Source organism: Erinaceus europaeus, chromosome 10 (genome assembly GCF_950295315.1).
Source record: "Erinaceus europaeus chromosome 10, mEriEur2.1, whole genome shotgun sequence".
Lineage (NCBI taxonomy): Eukaryota > Metazoa > Chordata > Mammalia > Eulipotyphla > Erinaceidae > Erinaceus > Erinaceus europaeus.
This window is the reverse complement of record NC_080171.1, coordinates 120,432,217-120,453,757: the sequence shown is the minus strand read 5'-3', so window position 1 is coordinate 120,453,757 and position 21,541 is coordinate 120,432,217. Positions and strand designations below refer to the sequence as shown.

The following is a 21,541-nucleotide window of genomic DNA, read 5'->3' as shown; positions in this document are numbered from 1 at the left end:
CAAAGAGTAGTGGATTCACAGTGCAGGCACTAAGCTCCAGCAATAACCCTGGAAGCAAAAAAAAAAAAAAAGAATAAAAACAAAGAATGAAATAGTTATATATATATATGGTAACTTTTTCTCAGTGTTTGTATAAGATTTCACTGTGGCTATGTACCTCCACTGTTTATAATCAATTACCTAAAGGCAGGTATTTAGGTTCCTCTCCATTTAAAAAAATTTTTATTTTATTAGTGACTTAATAATGATCGACAAGATTGTGAGATAAGAGGGGCACAATTCCATATAATTCCCACCACCAGAGTTCAGTATCCCACTCCCTCCAATGGAAGGTTCTGTTGTTAAAATTCGGGCTGGCTCTAGCTGGCTGGGCTAGCTTCACGGGCGGGTAACAGAGACGACCAGAGACATACGGCTGGGCAGGGAAGCTGTATTTCTTTATTCAGGAACAACGATTCATAAACTAAAACAAACCAATCACCAAACAGAACTCTGCTGTCTCTTTGCGGCAGCGCAAGCACTCTCTCTAACTCTGCCACTCTCCAACTCTGGAACTCTGGAACTCTGGAACTCTGGTGGGGTTCCTAGGGGTGGGGCCAAGAGGGCCCGCGAAACTAACTGGACTGATCCAATTCTCTTGGCGGGGGAGAACTAGAACAACCCAATGTAAAGCATACAACAAGGTTCCCTATTCTTTATCCCTCTGTGAGTGTGGACCAAAGATCTCTACGGGGTGCAGGTGTCCTCATTGTTTTTTTTCTCTCTCTTTTTTTGTTTGTTTGCCTGCAGGGTGACCCTGTGGGTGGGGTCTTTGCATGGGTCTTTGGGCTCCATACTATGTGCACTTACGTGGGTGTGCCACCACCTGGGCCCCCTCCTCCCCAATTTTTTCATGAGTATAAGCAATGTTGAACAACAGGAGTGAGAGAATTAGAATCAAAGAATCAAACTTTACATGCAGATTTAGTACAAAGTGAACTAATAGCAACAATAAATTTTAAGGTGTTTAATAGTTTATCAGGAAAGTTTAAAGTGTCTCTCTTTTGGCATTTAACATAAAGGTCACTTACTTGGAGAGAGTAAAAGTTGATTCAAATGAATATTAAAAAAGAAGACTAGATTTTAGTATAGCAAAAATTGGCATTTATCTATGCTTGTTCAATGCCCCATCATCCAACATGTTAAGTGATATGAAAAGTTATTTACAAATTAAGAGGTTTTCACTTAAACCAAAAAGAATTCAAGCCTTCCAATCTGAGGTACAATCTCTCGTGGGTTTTGTTTGTTTTTTGCTATCAGATAATTCTGCACAAATATTCATGAGGACAAGGTAGAACGTGGCCACAACCTTGTCCCCAGGCGCTATTTCTACACATCATCATTAGCACAGGAAATTCCAGCCCCTTTTCTTTACATTAAACATGCTGAGTTCCTTGTATCATTATTCACAAAGTTACTAATAATCCATCTTTTTGGGATACTGGATATAGAGGTTAAGATTTAAGTATAAAAAGCAAAACTAGAGCTGTCTCTTTAAGGGTTTCTGTTCCAACTTCCAACATCACACAGACACTTTTTTTTTTTCAAAAGTCTGTAAGAACTAAATAATTTTTCTTTAAACTGGCCATTATCAATACACGAAGAGTGTTAATTACACTAGAACTCTCAGAAGGCTAGTGGACCTACCCTACGACCCTGCAATTCCTCTTCTAGGGATATATCCTAAGGAACTAAACACATCCATGCACAAAGATCTGTGTGCACCTATGTTCACAGCAGCGCAATTTGTCATAGCCAAAACCTGGAAGCCACCCAGGTGTCCAACAACAGATGAGTGGCTGAGCAAGTCGTGGTCTAGATACACAATGGAATACTACTCAGCTATGAAAAATGGTGACTTCACCTTCTTCACCTCATCTTGGATGGAGCTTGAAGGAATCATGTAAAGTGAGATCAGCCAGGAAGAGAAGGATGAATATGGGAGGATCTCACTCATGGGCACAAGCTGAAAAACAGGAGCAGCAGAGAAAACACAGAGCAGAGCTCAGACTGGAGTCCATGTACTGCACCAAAGTAAAAGACTCTGGGGAGGGGGACTAGAACATGGTGGCAGAGGAGGACCCGACAGGTGGTTTAGAACGTTCTGTGGAAAACTGAGAAATGTTACACATGTACCAACTACTGTGTTTTACTGTTGACTGTAAGCCATTAATCCCTCAAATAAAGGGGAAAAAAAAAGACCATGCAGAGATTGTGGAAAATGAAGCTGAAACGGAAACAACTGAGCTGTGGCGGCACCTGGATGCAGCGCACCTGTGCAGCCTCACCTGGCAGGGTGGCGATGAGGGCAGGTGCACAGAGCGCAGTCGCTGGCCGAGCCGGTCACCTTGCCGTAGTAGCCGGGAGCACACACTTCACAGTGGTCGCCAGTGGTGTTGTCCCTGCAGTTCTGGGGGGGGGGAGACCCCATTACAAAAGGAGAAGGAAACAATAAGGAATTGTTAGAAACCATCCTTAGCTGGTAGTAACTAAGCAGTGTCCTATCTTATAGCACTCAGCATTACTTATTATTTTTTTATGATTTTTTTATTACCTTTTGTTGGTCATCATTTCTCCTCTGGCTAATTCTGCTTCTGTTTCTATCCACCAGGTTCCCCTGCATTGCTTAACTTTTGTGGTCTATTTACATAATGATTGTTTTGTCTGAGACCCACCCTGCCTGCAGGGCATTGGTTTAATCCCCACTGGTTCGCAGTGCTCTTTTTCCACTCCGCCCCCTCTCCTAGTCACTTCCTGGTTTTCCACCCTACCACTTCCATCTTAGAAGATATTTAAAGGAAGATTCTTTTCTAATGAAAAACACATTGGACTGCGTTCCCGCTCAGCCATGAGTTCCTGGTTGTCTCTCTCCCGCCCGCAAAGCTAGCCCAGCGACTTTATTTATTGGATAGAGATAGCCAGAAATTGAGAGGGTAGGGGTGATGGGGGGGGGAGAGAGACACCCGCATCACTGCTTCACTACTTGCAAAGCTTCCCTCCTGCATGTGGGAACTAGGGGATTGAACCCAGGTCCTTGTGCATTGTAACATGGGCACTCAACCAGGTGTGCCACCACCCTGCCTTCCTTTTTTATTATGAAGGAATGGGGACACATGTTAAGGAGGATAGCACATGTCCAATGTAACTTAGAATTTACTATACATTCTTCTTAAGAAAAATATACACGGGCATCCTAAAAGGAGACAGTTTTTAGATTGTTCAAGCACGACTCTTAAACACCATAACTGATTTAAAGCACACAGCTCTACACACAGTTGAGATTTACTGTTCACATGTGGGAGCTGAAAGAGCAGAAAATGCACAGGTGATTTAGGATGCAGTAAGGGGAGAAACTGCCATTCTAGAGCACCTCCAGTAGATTCAGGATGCCGTGAGGGAGGGAACTGCCATTCTAGAGCACCGCCAGTAGATTCTTGAAATAACCCAATCATTTCGACTTAAATTCTGCATCATTATTTGGACCTATGGTCTAGCCCGCTATTAACATTCTTTGAACTCACAGTGCAAATCGTTCCTGACATCTGATAGCGATGTAAAATTGCCTTGGCTGTGTTGATCCTGGTCACCCAGACCTGGCTATGGAATTTTATCAGGAGAAGGACCGGGAAAGAGAGTTGACACAGGCGAGTCAGTAAACAAGCCTGCAGACCTACTCTGACTTTTATCCTCAGCATTTAGAGAAACTGTCGAAAGCAATCTTTTAAATATTCAAAAACCACCTTTCATTTCTTTTAAGCTATATTCCAGTGATTTTCAATTGAAAATTGTATCCCTATCCCACTTCATAAAACTAGATTTTACTGAGATCCACTTTTGCCTACCCCCCACTGAATTAAAATTTGCAGTTCTTAGAAAGTATTCATTGAATGCACTCAATAGTTACTGAAGGGGCCGGGTGGTGGTGCACCTGGCTGAGCGCACGTTACAGTGCCCAAGGACTCTAGTTCAAGCCTCTGGTCCCCACCTGCAAGGAGAAAGCTTCACGAGTGGTGAAACATGACTGCAGGTGTCTCTCTCTCTCTCTCTCTCTCCCCTCTCCATTTCTGACTATATCCAATAAATAAAGATTATAAAAAATCAGTTACTTGAACGATAAAATGCAAAAACTGATAAGGAATCAATGATAGAAAATGAGAGAGAATTGAGGCTGGTTTTATTTTACTTCTCTTTTAGCAGAGCCCTGCTCAGCTCTGGCTTATGGTGGTGCAGGGGACTGAGCCTGGCACTCTGGAGCCTCAGGCATGAGGGTCTGTTTGCATAACTACTATGCTATCTACCCCCCTCATCCCAACACCCAGACCTTCTGTTTGTTGCTGTGGTCACTAGCACTTTCTTTTTCCTCTTTTTTTTAGCACTAACTTTCTAACTCTAAACATTTCCCCGTAGGTTTGGGTCTGGCTCCCACAATACTAGAGGACGCTTCAGGGTGACGGTGCCCTGTCCTCTTTCCTTCTGTCTTTGTCTCTGCATCTGAAAAAGTCGGGTCAGAGATATGAAGCCCTGGTAATGACAAATAAATAAACTAATTACAAATTTTCCTCCAACAAACAACAGGTTGTGAACTCCTTGGTCTTTAGGATCCTAGAAAACAGAAGACAAGCTGCGCCCAAAAGTGTCAGGGAGGTAAAAGCTACAGGCGAGGACGGACGTGTGGGAGGAGCCAATTGCCATGGGAAGTGTACAGAGGAAATGTGGAAGTTTTTTCAATGGATTAAGTATGTGTTAACAGATTTAAAAGGCTTAAGTTGTACCTCTGGGATGGAGGCAGACTATGAGGGGAATAAGCATTTCTCCAGTGCTTAGTCCCTAGCTCACCCGCCCCCTGACCCTGTGTGTGTGTCTGTTTCTCTCTCTGTGTGTCAGTTTTCCTTTTCTCTCTTTATCCATTCTTTTTTAAAAATATGTATTTACTTATTTTCCCTTTTGTTGCCCTTGTTTTATTGTTGTAGTTATTATTATTGTCATCATTGTTGGATAGGACAGAGAGAGATATGGAGAGAGGAGGGGAAGACAGAGAGGGGGAGAGAAAGACAGACACCTGCAGACCTGCTTCACCGCCTGTGAAGCGACTCCCCTGCAGGTGGGGAGCCGGGGGCTCGAACTGGGATCCTCATGCCGGTCCTTGCGCTTTGCGCCACGTGCGCTTAACCCACTGCGCTACCGCCCGACTCCCCCCCCCCTCTCTCTCTCCATTCTTTCTTGTGGAGCTGTGACCTTGCACATTCACTGTGGTTTTCCCATGAAGACAAAGAGAAAAGAGACAGGGAGGGAGAGACACTGTGGCATCAGACCTTCCCCTGGTGCCACAGCCAGGCCAGGGTCTTGACCACGCACACGGCAGCGCACACAGCCTGCCAGTTGAGTCAACGCTCTGCACCAGGTCACGTGTCTGGTAGACTTATGACACCAAAGTCCCAGCCACAGGACGAAGGAGGAAAACTCGATCTGTTTGATAACGGAATTAGATCTAAAGATGTCGGGATGCTCGGCTATACGCGATGAGAACAAGCAAGTAAGAAGCACATGAGAGATTTTGTCAAATGTGAGTGAACTGCTGCATTAAACTACAACAGGGAGGCACTAACGAGATCAAGACGGGATGGAAAGATAAGCCTTAAGTTCGGACAGCAAGGACTCGGGTGCTGGACTCGCGCAACAGATGTGTGGACTTCTACCTAACGGACCTGGCAGCAACAGCTACGACAGTGCTGGCGAGACTTTGACTTCACGCAGTGAAGACAAATGAAAACTCTACAAGGATTCTCAATCTGTGGCCTAGGAAGTTCGATATATTTCACAGCTCAAAACCAGACTGTAAGCACAAGGTCCTGAGTTCTGTTCCTGGCACTGGAGGAAAGCATAATGTTCCACTTCTCTCTTTCTCATAGGTAAATAATCTTTTTTTTTTTTTTTTTACCAGAGCACTGATCAGCTCTGGTTAATGGTGGTGTGAGGGATTCAATAAATAAATCTTAAAAAAAAAGGAAAACCTTGAATTAAAAAAAAAAACTTTTCTAATCTTTATTTATTGGGTAGAGATAGCCAGAAATCAAGAGGGGAGGAAGAGAAACACCTGCAGCCCTGCCTCACCACTTGCAAGGCTTTCCTCCTGCAGATGGGGACTAGGGGCTCTAACCTGGGTCCTTGTACTTTATAATGTGTGCACTCAACCAGGTGCGCCACCACCCGGCCCCCAAACCCTGAGTTTGTAAAGTGATTAGTTACCTAATGCCGGGAATAATATCCTCCTGGCATAAAGGCGCTGGGCTCTGGGCACTGGGCACACAAAGACAGACAGAGAAGGCATTCAAACGTCAGGATGGGGCAAGGACTCACACATATTCCCTGGAGCAGCAGACAGGCAAAGCCAGTCTGTGCTCAGACAGTGGAGACGTGGGGATTTTTTGTGAAAGGTCAGTTTTATCAAGTAGCTTTGCAATTTTCTTGCTAAGAAGTCATTACTTAGGGCCTGGGCTGTGGCGCACCTGGGTGAGCGCACATGTTACAGTGCAGAAGGACCGGGGTTTGAGCCCCCAGTCCCCACCTGCAGGGGGAAAGCTTCACAAGTGGTGAAGCAGGGCTGCAGGTGTCTCTCTGTCTCTCAATCTCCCTCTTCCCTCTTGATTTCTGACTGTCTCTATCCAATAATTAAATAAATATTTAAAAAATATATATATATTTTTAAAGATTTTATTTATTTTATTAATGAGAAAGAGCCAGACATCACTCTGGTATATGTGCTATCGGGGAATTGAACTCAGGACCTCATGCTTGAGAGTCTAGTTCCTTAGCCACTGCACCACCTCCCGACCACACTTAAAAATTATTTTTAAAAAGACAGTTAAAAAAAAAAAAGATGGGGGGCTGGGCGGTAGCACAGCAAGTTAAGCGCACATGGCATAAAGCACAAGGACCGGTGTAAAGATCCCAGTTTGAGCCCCCAGCTCCCCACCTGCAGGGGGGGATCTCTCCCCTTCTCTGTCTTCCCCTCCTCTCTCAATTTCTCTCTGTTCTATCCAGCAACAACAACAGCTATAACAATAATAACCACAATGAGGGCAACAACAAGGGCAACAAAACAGGAAAAGGGCCTCCAGGAGCGGTGTAGTGCTAGTGCCAAGCCCTGGAGGCAACACAAAACAACAACAACAACAGAAAAGAACAGCAAAGAAAGAAAGAAAAAGAAAGAAGGAGAGAAAGAAAGAAAGAAAGAAAGAAAGAAAGAAAGAAAGAAAGAAAGAAAGAAAGAAAGAAGTTGCTACTTAATTGCACTAGGTTTGCCTCAGTGGCTCCTAAGAACGAAACTACAGTGACAGACAAAGGACGCAGCTACAGTTGCAGGAATGAGCGGGGCTGCCTGACGATGAGCCCAGCCCCTCAGGAGTGAGTGATGACCGTCTGTTGGAGAAGACACGAAATCACCACCTGACGCGGGTGTCACAGTTCACGGGGGAGATCTATCTGGAGGAACTCAGATAAGAAGGGATCTGCTGCAGCCTGGATATTTCAAACTTTGAGCCCAGCCACTATTTTCTGTGTAGAGTGGTTCCCAGGTATAGCCATAAGTCACAAGTGGTAGCCATGACGGAAGGATTTACCAGGGACAGACAGAGTGCAGGTGTGTTAAAAAAGAGGGGAAGAGGCAAAAAGGACTTCAGTCATGGGCCCCTTGGAACATATCTAAAATAGACTTCCTAGCTTCTTTCCACACAAAGACTCCTACTTTCCTCTGATGTCTTCCTACCCATGGGTTCCTGTCTATTAAGCAATTTGTCCTGCTTTATATCTTACTGCCTTTCAGCCATCGAGTTCCAGACGCTACTGTGATTTCATCCTGACTTTCCGGGGCAGACGACCTCACCAATGTTTCTTGGAGCCCCACCTTTCTAGAACCCTGTCTCACTAGGGAAAGATAGAAACAGGCTGGGGGTAAGGATCCACCTGCCAACGCCCATGTGCAGTGGAGAATCAGTTACAGAAGCCAGACCTCCCACCTTCTGCTCCCCACAATGATTCTGGGTCCATACTCCCAGAGGGATAAAGAATAGGGGAGCTATCAAGGGAGGATGGGACACAGAGCTCTGGTGGTGTAAAATGTAAGGAACTGTCTCCCTGTTATCTTATAATCTTGTCAATCATTATTAAATCACCAATAATTTAAAAAAAAAATAGAAAGTCTGGGAGTCGGGCGGTAGCACAGCAGGTTAAGCGCAGGTGGCGCAAAGCACAAGGACCGGCATAAGGATCCCGGTTCGAACCCCGGCTCCCCACCTGCAGGGGAGTCGCTTCACAGGCGGTGAAGCAGGTCTGCAGGTGTCTATCTTTCTCTCCTCCTCTCTGTCTTCCCCTCCTCTCTCTATTTCTCTCTGTCCTATCCAACAACGACAACAACAATAATAACTACAACAATAAAAAAACAACATGGGCAACAAAAGGGAATAAATAAATAAAATAAATATAAAAAAAATATAAAAAAATAGAAAGTCAAGAAAAAATGTGTTTTGCTTCACAACAGGAGACTGCAGAATCTTTGTTTCAATCCTCTGGTAGTCTGTATCCTGCAATATTTTGTAACAGGCCTGGGTGAGAGTTCTCACTGGTTCCGGGTAGGGACTGAGCAGTAACCCCTCCACCTACCCCCATCAGCAGCAGGAGGCTGGGTGAGGGTATTTGCCAGTGTTTACCCTCAGGATTCTCTTTGCCGTAATTGTTCATACAGTGGGTTAAGCAGTTGATGTTATTGTCTGAGTACAAGGTAACAGGTCACTTGCTGATCTCAGGATGTTTCTCTAATGATTTTAGGCGAGGAAAAGTAGCAATAATAACATCCTGTCCTAGGAGGACCTAATCCTTTTAGAATACTTAGCTGCACCATGGAAAGACAGATTCCGCATGAGAGAACTGATGCATTGCTTTAACTTTTGATGTGACCTTTGTCCCCATGATTGGCCAAGGGACCTTGCCAGCTAATTACTTCTTGCTTAAGGTCACATGAAATTAGTTCTCCTTAAATCCTTATTAAATCCTCATTTGGTTTGCTCATTTTCTCCAGGAAGACTTTGTTTTTGCCTGGAGCATGAGCTGATTAGAATGAATAAAAAAAATTAATAGTGTTGCAACTGTTTGCATCCTCGTTCAGTCCATTTTATCTTGCCTGACTGGAATGATTCTTTTAATTCCACACATATAATGGAGTCCCAGCAAAGGTGAACACATATCTTTTTAATTGATGAAAACCACTGCAGTGCTTCCGTTTCTAAATCCATCTGTGGCTCTGCTTTATGTTTTAATTGAGTAGCTTCCCCAGTGAAACCTGTCTTTATATTCCACAACTGAACGATATTCCTGAGTAGTAGAAGAAGATATATCTAGGATGACTGGCGGCCAGTTGGGAGTCAACTGGCCTAGATTTTATATATATATTCAGGGAACATCCTAACTCTCCAAGCCTTCAGGTCACTTTTGGTGGGCATCTTTGTTTCCCTTCAGTGAACTACTGTTTCCGAGGAAAGAAAATCTTGGCACAATTTATACAAGTAGTTAGCGCTTCTATAAGAGTTGTTATTAAAGCAAAAACTTGGAAGCCATGCAGGTGTCCAACAACAGATGAACGGTTGAGTTAAGTTGTGGTCTATATACACAGAGGAATACTACTCAGCTAGTAAAAATGGTGAATTTACCTTCTTCACCTCATCTTGGATGGTGCTTAAAGGAATCATGTGAAGTAAGATAATTAAGAAAGAGAAGGATGAAGGTGGGATAATCTCATAGACAGAGGTTGAGAAATAAGAACAGAAGGGGGAAAAACAAAGCAGAACTTGGATGGGGTTTTGTATATTGCACCAAAGTCAAGGACTCTGGGGGGGGGGGGGGGGTGATGGAGGCTGCAGGAAATGGAGCCCGATGGTGGAGGAGAACTAGGATGGGGTTGAGAGTGTTTTGTAGGAAATTAAGAAATTTTACACATGTGACAACAACTGTATTTACTATAAACCATTAATCTCCTCAGTAAAAATATATTCCAAAACTTAAAAAAAAAAAACAGCTATATTAAATGGGATTACATTGCTGGGGAAATAGCATTAATAGTCATGCAAAAAACTAAACCAAACCAAACCGAAACAAAACAAAACAAAACAAAAAACTCCTGTGCCTGAGGCTCCATAGGTCCCAGTCCAATCCCTATAATCAGAGCTGAGCAATTCTTTGTTTAAAAAAAAATTCAGGGGAGTCGGGTGGTAGCGCAGTGGATTAAGCACACGTGGCGTGAAGCACAAGGACCGGCATAAAGATCCTGGTTCAAGCCCCCAGGTCCCCACCTGCAGGGGAGTCACTTCACAGGTGGTGAAGCAGGTCTGCAGGTGTCTGTCTTTCTCTCCCCCTCTCTGTCTTCCCCTCCTCTCTCCATTTCTCTCTGTCCTATCCAACAATGATGACATCAATAACAACAAGAATAACTACAACAACAATAAAAAAGGGGCAACAAAAGGGAAAATAAATAAATGTAAAAAAAATTCAGAAGTAGAAAAATATATCACGTTATTACTATGTTATCAGGAAGAATCATGGATCATCAGTTTAAACAGAATCACGGGTCTGTCCTCAGTCAGAGCATAAAAACTTCTGTCTGGGTCTTTTTAAGTGATTTAAGTTTTTTTATGTTCCCCTAAGAGCATTGTTAGTCTAGGAGAAGATGGCCAAGGAGCAAATGCATTTTGAGATTATATATATATTCAAGAAGAGGGCAATGTCTTTCCACAGAGAAATAGACTCTCAGCATGATTTTAAAATCTCCAGATGATCTGGACATAGAACCTTGGTGGAGGGTGTGGGAACTTACACACATCAGGTATCAGGTGTATAGAAATGCACTGGAAATCTGATAATTTTGTAAGATAATGTTAAATCCCTAGTAAAAAGAAATAACATTATGATATCCTCATCTACTTGGACCAAAACCACCAGCACTCTAAGTGAAAGCAATAGTTCTCACCCATGCCAGTTGATGTCTCCAAGCAAATTCAAGGAAGTCAGTGCTCTGAGAACTGCCCCAACAGGACGTGGGATGTAGCCTGCCAAAAGCATGCAGGCCTCCAGTGTGACCGACTCTGGTTTGGGTTTCCAGTTTAAGAAAAAGAGGGACTGAAAGTAGCTCATAGGATACAGTATATACTGTGGTATCTTTCATCTCTCTCTCTCTCTCTCTTCCCCTCTCTTACATTCCAAAAAGAAAATGTCCACTAGGAGTGGTGGAGCTGTGCAGGACAGAAGCACTGCTACATAAACATAATAATAATTTGCATCATCATCAGACCACTTAGCTAGGAAAAATACAGCTTACACTTCAGCTAACTGTGAGGTCTCTCTAATCCAGGGGACTGGTGTGACTGTGAGTGAGAACTCAGTGGGTGCTTACTGGACCTGCAAGCCTCAGGCAAGTATCCACACCAGCAGGCCTACCTGACATGTCCCAGTTTCGGGGTCACAGGTGTCACTGTGGTTGTTGCAAGTGCAGGGCACACAAGGGGCGAGCAGAGGGTGAGGGCCACTGCCAATGCTTTCCGGAAGCTTTCCTCTTCGGTAACCAGGGGCGCAGTCCTGAGGGGGAGGCAAGAGGGAAGGACGTGAGCACAGGAACGGTTTCAAAGCAACCTGATCAAATCACGGGAAAAGGACCTGAACAGGCTCTTCTCGGAACACACACACGTGACTACCAAGAGCCTCAAAAGCTCCTCACCAATGCTAACCAACCACTAGGGAAATACTAGTCAAAACCCCAAATGAGCTATTCCCCTATACCCACCGGGATGGCTGCTGTGAGAACCCAAACAATGAGAGGATAACAAGGGTAGACAAGGGCACGGAGTAACCGGAAGCCTTGTGTGCTGTTGGTAGGAATGTATAATAGCACCGGAGAGCTGGGTAGCAGATCCTCAGAATGTTGACAAAGGGCTGGAGAGAGCACAGAGGCTTGTGCAACAACAGGCTTTCATGCCAGAGAGCTGAAGGTTGCAGGTTCACTCCCTACAGCACCAGAGCTGAACCGTGCTCAGGTAAAAAGGAAAGGGGGGGGGGAGGAAAGGGAATCTTTCTGGTTAATATTCCCACTCTCCTGTCCCTCTAAGAGAAAATCAGGGTCTTCAAGAGCTAGTCGGCCAGCAATGCTCACAGCAACATTATTTAGAAGAATCAAAAAAGGTGAAAATAACCTTCATTCATCAAGGGTAACTACACATATGTAAACATAGAATGGAGAATGACTTAGCCTTAAAAAAGAAAGTTAATTTTAACATATGTGATAACATGGATAAACCTTGAAGGCATTTTGCTAGTGAAATAATCATTCATAAAAAAGACAAATATTGCGGGCCGGGCGGCAGTGCAGCAGGTTAAGCACACATGGCGTGCAGTGCAAGGACCAATGTAAGGATCCTGGTTTGAGTCCCCAGCCCCCACTTGCAGGGGAGTTGATTCACAAGTGGTAAAGCAGGTCTGCAGGTGTCTATCTTTCTCTTCCCCTGTCTGTCTTCCCCTCCTCTCTCAATTCCTCTCTGTCCTATCCAACAACAGCAACAACAAGAGGGCAACAGAAATAGGTAAAATGGCCTCCAGGAGCAGTGGATTCATAGTGCAGGCACTGAACCTCAGCAATAACCCTGGAGGCAAAAAAAATATATTGCAGGATTCCACAGGTAGAAGGGTCATCAAGCAGTCAAGCAGTTCTTTCTGGAGACAGAAAGAATAAAGGAGGCTACTCAGAGTGGGGCAGGAAAGACGATGCTTGAGTAGAGAGGTTTAGTTCTGTAAGTTGAAAAACAAAAATCTAAGATCGATTTTGCCATGCAAATGCTCTGGACATTACTGAACTGTGCGCCTAGCACGGCACATCTGTTCAGGTCCCATAAATCACAACTGAAACGATCTGGAAGAGACTAATGACTGAATCAGTGAACGCGTTCTGTTCATGCACTGGAGCTGCTGAGCAAGCAGATTTCAACCCAGGACAAAACTCATGAGCCCGGTCCACCAACCTGACATGAGAATCCAGCTGTGCCCTGAGGGCAGACACACTTCTCTATCAGGGAGGCCGCCTCCTGCCCCGGCTGCAACACTTGAGTCTTCCTGCCAACCTCCAGGGAGATATTAGAGATCCTGTGAAATCATCGTGTCAAAAAGCATGAGAGGAGATCTTGATCTTTACAGACACAGGCTAGGAAAGCACATCACATGATCACATTTGCACATGCATGAAGCAGGGCTGGGCCCGTGTGGTTTTCTGTGGGTGAGAGTGAGGAGACGTGTGAACGGGCATCGGTAGTGGCGCTAGAGTGATGGTCTTCGCTGGTCTTTCAGAGCTTTGAAATAATGTGACAGAGTGTGTACCTGCAAAAGCTGTAAATGTTACCTTGGCCATACTTGAGTGGCCTTTGAAATTTTTTAATGTATTCATTTTATTTTGATAGAGAGTAAAAGAAAGGCCAGGTGGTGGCGCACCTGGCTAAGCGCTCACATCACAGTGCACAAGGTCCCGGGTTCAAGCCTCGGATCCCCACCTGCAGGGGGGAAAGCTTCACTGAGTGGTGAAGCAGGGCTACGGGCGTCTCTCTGCCTCTCTCCTCCCTTCTCAATTTCTGTTTCGATCCAATAATAAATAAATAAGTAAATAAAAATTAAAAAACTCATTGCAGGTAAGGGTAGAAAAGAGTAGGACTTTCTCTTCACATTTCGTCCTCATTTGAGATGGTATTATCATATCTGCAGTTTACAGCTACATTACTATGGGTGACAGATAACGCACATTTCACACATTTCATAGTAATATTAAAACCCAGTTTTGCTAAAGAACAGACATACATAGATGGATGAAGATAGGAGGTAATGGTGGAGAATTGAATCAGTTCCCTTCAGGTCAGTTTTACATCAAGTAGAGATTACTTTCATTCTCGAGAGCTCCAGGTAGTTACCTGCTTTGCTGTAACCCTTTGCCATAGGATGCTTTGATGAGGATGTACTCAATGTTGCTCAGGACAGCCATAAAATCTGAGCGTGCGACAGGTTCTTCAGAAACAGAGTTAAAGTATTTCCAAAAGCTCTGTGGATGAGAAACACCATTCAGATACGCTGAGGGTAAAATTCTCAGAGGCATGTGAAGTTAATTATAAACTCACTTTTCTTTCCTTAGTCTAATTAATTAATCAGAATAGTTAACTGATCCAACTATTTAATTCTCTTATAAATTTATCCAGAAGTGAATCCTGTTTTGCACTTGACACTGTTTCAAAGACATTAAATCTTACCTTCTGTGACCTCCCCAGAGGCAGGGGAAGATTCAATTTCATTCTCAGTAGACACAGGTCCCCCACAGTAAGACCACACACGGAGGAACTGCTAATAAACACGCCTCAGATGAATGAACACACCCTTCTCAGACCCAAGCACAACCCAAGACACTGCAGCACCATACACATATGGATCAGCACCTGTGTGCTTAGTTAGGTAAAGGATTCAAGACACAATTCCCACGAAACAATGCAAAGCTGACAAACACACCGTGAGAACATGATCCGAACTGCATTTTAGGAATCTAGCAAAACCCGTTGGAATTTTGAACTCAGGATCTTCTGGTCTAGGTCCTCTCGACAAGCTACCTCATGACTGCTTTACCATTGTGATCAACTTCACGTGTCTGAGAGGCTTCTACGGAAAGAGAGAGGCCCACTTTACCTCTCTCATCTCCACTTCTTGTTCCTGTCGGACTCCATTCTCTGGTGTGGGCGCGTCCATATAAAGGACCTGCTTCCGGGTTCGGCCGCCTCTGATAATTACTTGAGGTTCCAAATTGAAGGTGCCGATGCCAGAGGCAGAGTAGAAGGCTATGTTGTACTTGAGTTTGCCGCCATAGGCCATGAGCTGTCAAACGATAAATCGTTTATTTCTAGGATATAACTATCTTCTGAATAGACGGGTTACAGGACTGCCGACCTTGAAAGGAATCTCATATCCTGAAAGTACATCATGAGAGCAGAATATCTGCAATGTGTTTCTTCTAGTTTTGTGTATTTATGGATCAATAAATTAATAAAAACCACAGATGTGGGGCTGGGTGGTGGTGCACCTGGTGGAGCGCACATGTTACAATGCAGAAGGTCCCTCCCCCACCCGTCCCCAGTCTCCTTCTGCAGGGGGAAAGCTTCGCAGGGCTGCAGGTGTCTCTGTGTCTCTCTCCTTCTCTTATCACCTCCATCCCTCTCAATTCCTGGCTGTCTCTAGCCAATAAATAAATAAAGATAAAAAATTTTTTAAAAACCCCATAGTTGTTCTTTTCCAGTTTTTGTTAAAGTTGTTAAAACCGCATTTTATTGAGGCTTGATTAACTATTAAGCTACTAAAAGCTATTCACAACTAATATATACAGGTCAATAAGCTTTGGGCTAAATATACACCTGTGAAAATAATCATCATCCTCAAGGCAACAGCCATGCCTATCAGCTCTGAATATTTCCTCTTGGTGATACTAAGAAAGAGTAAAAAAAAAAAAAATAGCATGACAATGATTCTGATTATATCCAGCTCTTTGGAATTTATCAATCATCTTCTGCCTATCTTCAGAAGTAGCAGATGCACTGTGTTGTCAGAGAAAAACACACCATATTTTCCTGTTTTTCTGTGCAAAAATGCATTGTGGTTTTTCAAACAGATCTGCACATTTTAATTATCACAGTGGATCTTCACAGAGAGGTAAATACTGATAGAAAAATGTAAGTGTGGAGTCGGGTGGTAGGGCAGTGGGTTAAGTGCACCTGGCGCAAAGCGCAAGGACCAGTGTAAGGATCCCGGTTCAAGCCCCCGGCTCCCCACCTGCAGGGGAGTCACTTCTCAGGCAGTGAAGCAGGTCTGCAGGTGTCTGTCTTTCTCTCCCCCTCTCTGTCTTCCCTTCCTCTCTCCATTTCTCTCTGTCCTATCCAACAACGATGACATCAATAAAAACAACAAGGGCAACAAAAGGGAATAATAAAAAAAAAAAAACTGGAAAGACCTAAAAAAAAACACAGGTATTTACTCCTCCTCCAAACTGAGTGAAGACTTCTGGGGAGGAATGTGTCAGGCCATAGCACTCAGACAGAGTAAGCCTGCATTAGCGGAAAACGATAAACGCTTGTTGAATGACTACTTTGAGCAGGAAAAGAATATGATATGAACTTTAAGAGACCTTCAAAAGTAGCAGAAATATGCCAAGAATGAACTGCAAGGATTTTTGTCAGTGACTTCTCCGTGCCTTCTTTGAAGAGAAAATTAATAACCACTTCAGTGAAGAGCAGATCAACACAGGTGACTGGGATTTCAAAAGATGCTCAGACCCTCTCTCCTGAAATGGGCACCTGACTGGGAGCGAGATCCTCACCTGGTCCCCGTGGAAATGCTCTGGGAGCCACCAGTAGAAGGGCTCGGAGGGGACATGCTGCCTGGCTATCACCGAGTCCAGGAGGACGTCGGGGGCCTGGTAATACACCCCCTCCGTGGTGCCTCTCAGGTCACTCTGGGAAACCACACGCAGAAGAGGCTGATGAGAACCCAGTGTCACCTACACGCAGAAGGAAAGAAAAAACACAAGTAAGAGAACACATTAGCGACGCACCTTTGATTTCAGAGACCTGACCGCTGGCTGTTTCATTTGTGTGTGCGTTTTATTTTTTAAAATTTTTTATTAGTGACTTAATATTGATGAACAAAACTTCAAGTCACCTGGGGTATAATTCCACACCGTCCGTCCCCACCACCAGTGTTCCGAACCCGCAGTCCCTGTATTGGAAGCTACAGCAGTTTCCCTGAGGTTGCAGATGTGGGTCAACTATGAATTCTACGACTACCTGTTTATATTTGTGTACAACTGCTATTTCTTTTTAGCTCTCATCTTCTCTTCCTTCCCAAGTTACACATGACCCTATTACTACCTCCAAATGTCCCTCTCCTTTTCCTCCACTCTCTCCAGGTCCTGATGGAGCTGGAGTTCAGAACACTCTTGTCCTCTTCCTCCTATCACTTCTTCCCCTCTGGGAGTATGGATGAAAATTATTCTTGGTGGGGTGCAGAAGCTGGGAGTTCTGGCTTCTGTAATTGCTTCTTTACTGGACATGGGTGTTGGCATTGACCACTATTTCACAGATGCAATAATAGCGTGATTAAGTCAGAAAGGAGAAAGATGCTTCCTTAAACATTTGGATAAAAATGAAATAAACGTGATTGAAACCGTTGCATTTATGGTCAAATTACCGTATATGGAGACAATGTTCGAGTATCGAATGTGGCCTCTGAGGCCCTGCGGTCTTCTTTTCCCCTCAACTAAAGCTTTTGACAGATTAGCTAAAGAGCAACACTACCTTTGGGGGGTCAGGTGGTGGTGCACCTAGTTAAGCACACACATTACAGCATAGAAGGTCCCGGGTTCAAGCCCCTGGTCCCCCCCTGCAGAGAGGGGGGAGCTTCACAAGTGGTGAAGCAGGCCTGCAGGTGTCTCTCTGTCTCTTTCCCTAGCTCCCCTCCCCTTTCAATTTCTCTGTCTCAAATACAAAAATAAATAGCAACACTACGTTTGGATCCCACTTCAGTAATTTTTTTTCAGATAGTAGAAGCAGAGCGTTAATTCACTAAATTCTGAGATTCAGTGATATCAAAAGAGTGGCATTCAATGCCTAGCAATCCTTTCCACCTCCACTTGACTCCGAAGGGAGTTTTATCTGTCTGAGACTCACCGGTGTCCTCACATAACCCTCCAGCTCCCCGCAGAGCTGTGAGAATCCGAAGCAGAAGCACTGGGTGCATCCCAAGGGGCTCTCGGCGTGGAGACCATAGGTGCCCGCTCGACACTCGCTGCACTGAAGGCCAACGGCATTTTCCTAAACAGGGGACAAAGAAGACGCTTGCTGTTACCTATAAAAAGATGGGCTTTCTGAATAAGAAAGAAAATGAGTAACTTTTTTTTAAAAAAGATTTTATTTATTTATTCATGAGAAAGACAGGAGGAGAGAGAGAAAGAACTAGATATCACTCTGGTACATGTGCTGCCAGGGATTGAACTCAGGACCTCATGTTTGAGAGTCCGGTACTTTATCCACTGCACCACCTCCCAGACCACAGAGTAACTTTGCAGCAAACATGTCCCTGATCTCCGGGCATTTGGAAACTTCCCCAGTCTCTCTATCAGCTCCCAGACTCCTCTCACTTGAGGCTGGGGATGGGAATCATGTTGAAACCTCCAAGAAAAGACAGATCTCCGGGTAAGAGTCAACTGGAGGGGGCCCCAGGCCCCGAGGATCAGTCAGCGGGAGAGGGATGGAGGGCCAGAGAATCAGTAGCCAGGCCTTTCCCTCTGCCCATCTGTAGTGAGAACGACTATTACAGAAATGGTGAGCCCCCCAAAATTATCCACTGGTGTTTCTGTTCCTGTAAGACCACAGTACCTACATGATATTTTGTTTTTTTATTACTTTTATTTATTTCTTGGATAAAGATAGCTAGAAATTGAGAGGAAAGGGAAAACAGAGGAGAGAGGGAGAGAGGGAGAAAGGGGTGGGGGAAGGGAGAGAGAAAGGGGAAGAGGGGGAGAGGGAGGGAGAAAAAGAGAGGGAGAGGGAGGGGGAAGGAGGGAGGGACGGAGAGAGAGAGAGAGGGAGAGGGAGAGACCTGCAGCACTGATTCACCCCTTATGAAGCTTTTCCCCCTGCAAGTGGGAACCGGGGCTTGAACCTGGGTCCTTACGCACCATAACATGCGTGTTCAAGCAGGTGCTCCACTACCCGGCCCCATGATCTTTCTTTCTCTCTATTTCAGTCACTAATCAGCCCACTGTCTATACCTCCAGCTCCAGGCAAAGGATCATAACAGATATCCAGTCACTGCTTAAGGCCAAAGCACAGTGAGAAAACAAGTGTAGGGCAGGGGTAGACAGCTTCATGGTTATATACAGACTCTCATGTCAGAGGCTCCAGAGTCCCGGGTTCAGTTCCCTGCACCACCATAAGCCAGAGCTGATCAGTGCTCTGGTAAAAAAAGAAAGAAATTAAGAAAGAAAGAAAGAAAGAAAGGAAGGAAGAAAGAAAATGGAAATACACAAAGTGAAATACAACGTAGAAATCTTCTTGTCTCTTGGGAAAAGAACAAACAAAAATTTCCTTCAGTCTGGCTAGCACAGACAGGAGAAAAACAGGTATATTATTGATATGATAATAGGTTTGTCAGCTACTAATCACAAAGTCTGAGACCTGTCTTATTTCTTTTTTTAAAATGGTATTTTATTTTTGAGAGAGATGCACAGAGAGAAAGACAGGGAGAGAAACACCAGAGCCCTGCACAGCTCTGGCTATTGTGATGGGGGCGGGGGTGGGGGTGACTGATTGGGACTTCGCAGCCTCAGTCAAGAGAATCTCTTTGCATAACCATTATGCTATCTATCCCCATCATCACCTGACAGTGACAGTACAGAACAAAATTCTATTCAGAGAGTCACTCGACATTTCAGAAGAACAGACACAACATAAAATACACATTTAGGCCTAGAAGGTAAGATGAATTCATTCTGAAAAGGGTCTAAATCATTGCGGCTTATTCAAATAGTTCAAAAGTACCCACAGTTGGTGATCAGGGGGAGAGAAGGAGAGTAGAGAATGGGAGATCACTACCTTGCAAGAGCAGGCACCAGTGTCCTCTGCACAGCTGCAGAGACCCCGACCCTGATCACAGGTGTCCGGCAACGTCCCTCTCAGGTCACAACCACAGGCCACGCAGTCTGGGAAGCCCCTGTAACCCAGGGAACACCGATCACAGCTCGGTCCCCCGAAGGTGGGCTGGCACTGGCAATGCCCGGTGAGTGTGTCACACTGGGGACTGGCGGAACCCACGGTACTGCAGTTGCAGGCCTAAAAGGAAAGAGGAATCTGAAGAAAGGCGGTCATCTTCATCTTCATCTCACGTGCAGACGTGGGGGGGTGTCGGGGAGGGGGCTCAGGGCGGTCACACCAACACCCCGTGAACTTTCTTGCTGCTGCCATGAGGACTCACTGAGCCTCATGCCGGCAGGAGGAAGGGACCACACACGAGGCACTCACGGCACTTTGTGGCAAGTGTACATCCTGTCACATGCACGTCACTGAAAATTCAGTCTCATAGGGCCAGGAGCTCTGGCAAAAATTCTCATTTTTCCTTTTTTTCAAACCGCAATGTCTTTTTTTTTTCTTCTTTGTATAGAACAGAGAGAAATGGAGAGAGGAGGAGAAGATAAAGAGGGGGAGAGAAAGATAGACACCTGCAAACCTGCTTCACCGCCTGTGAAGCGACTCCCCTCTGCAGGTGGGGAGCTGGGGGAGGGGAAGGGGGCTCAAACCAGGATCTTTGTGACGGTCCCTGTGCTTTGCACCCTGTGTGCCACTGCCCGGCTCCCAGATTATGTCTTAATAACTGAAGAAATTTACACAGAAAACAAAATCCCCAGGATATCGGACAGAACCATCCATAAGAAGATATATTCCTTCCCATGGAAGCTAGCATACAGGAGAGAAGCTATTGAAAGGTGTATGAGGTAAATATCTGATCTTCTAGCCATTCATCTCACCGCTAAGCCCTTGAGGAGAACTCAGAATGGGCTCTAAGGGGGTTGCTTTTTCCATTTTGAGTCCCATGATCTACTGAGTTTCAAAGGTAAAACCACAACACTACGTAACAGGTTAAAATGCAGCCCACAGATAAAAGGCGTGAAGTGGGATATGCCAGAGTCCCCAGGGACAGACAGAAAGCACACAGCCTACCTGACAGCCGTGCTCCGGGTCATGACCCCAGTATCCATCTTCACACTGTTCACAGGTCACACCGCGAGTGTGAGGGGGGCAGGTACACTCGCCCGACTCAGGATCACAGGTATTCTGGGTGTGAGCACAGTCACAGGCTGCAGCAGAGACAGGTGTTCAGGTGGGGATTCCTGATGCCATTGAAACGGTAAGAGCAGGGAGTCGGGAGGTAGCGCAGCGGGTAAAGCACAGGTGGTGCAAAGCGCAAGGACCGGCATAAGGATCCTGGTTCGAGCCCCCAGCTCCCCACCTGCAGGGGAGTCGCTTCACAGGCGGTGAAGCAGGTCTGCAGGTGTCTGTCTTTCTCTCCCCCTCTCTGTCTTCCCCTCCTCTCTTCATTTCTCTCTGTCCTATCCAACGACAACAACAATAAAACAAGGGCAACAAAAGGGAATAAATAAATATTAAAAAAAATTGTAAGAGCTGACACTATAAGAGGGTTCTCTTTAAGTAGTTTGCATCTAATTCTTCCTCTAATCTAAGTAAATCTGGTTTCTATTTCTTTTTTATGGAGCTGGAACCACATGCAAGTGTGAATCCACTGCTTCAGGTTGACTTTTTCGTTTCTTAAAATTTCATAGAGAGAGAGAGAGCAAGAGAGACAGAGACAACAAAGCTGGGCTCTGTCACCTCTCTGTGAAGTC

General features: G+C 44.9%; 1 protein-coding gene across 1 annotated transcript in view; it reads right to left on the bottom strand.

Moving 5' to 3' along the window:
- Positions 1-21,541, bottom strand: part of LAMA1 (laminin subunit alpha 1) — a 189,988-nt gene that overhangs the window by 78,054 nt on the left and 90,393 nt on the right. Inside the window, exons 22-30 of the mRNA XM_060200707.1 lie at positions 20,859-20,995; positions 19,737-19,973; positions 17,811-17,954; positions 16,463-16,642; positions 14,785-14,970; positions 14,025-14,152; positions 13,092-13,212; positions 11,521-11,658; positions 2,328-2,449 (exon numbers count right to left, since the gene is read on the bottom strand). Coding sequence (XP_060056690.1) covers positions 2,328-2,449; positions 11,521-11,658; positions 13,092-13,212; positions 14,025-14,152; positions 14,785-14,970; positions 16,463-16,642; positions 17,811-17,954; positions 19,737-19,973; positions 20,859-20,995 — 1,393 coding nt within the window. The remainder of the gene's footprint in view (positions 1-2,327; positions 2,450-11,520; positions 11,659-13,091; positions 13,213-14,024; positions 14,153-14,784; positions 14,971-16,462; positions 16,643-17,810; positions 17,955-19,736; positions 19,974-20,858; positions 20,996-21,541) is intronic.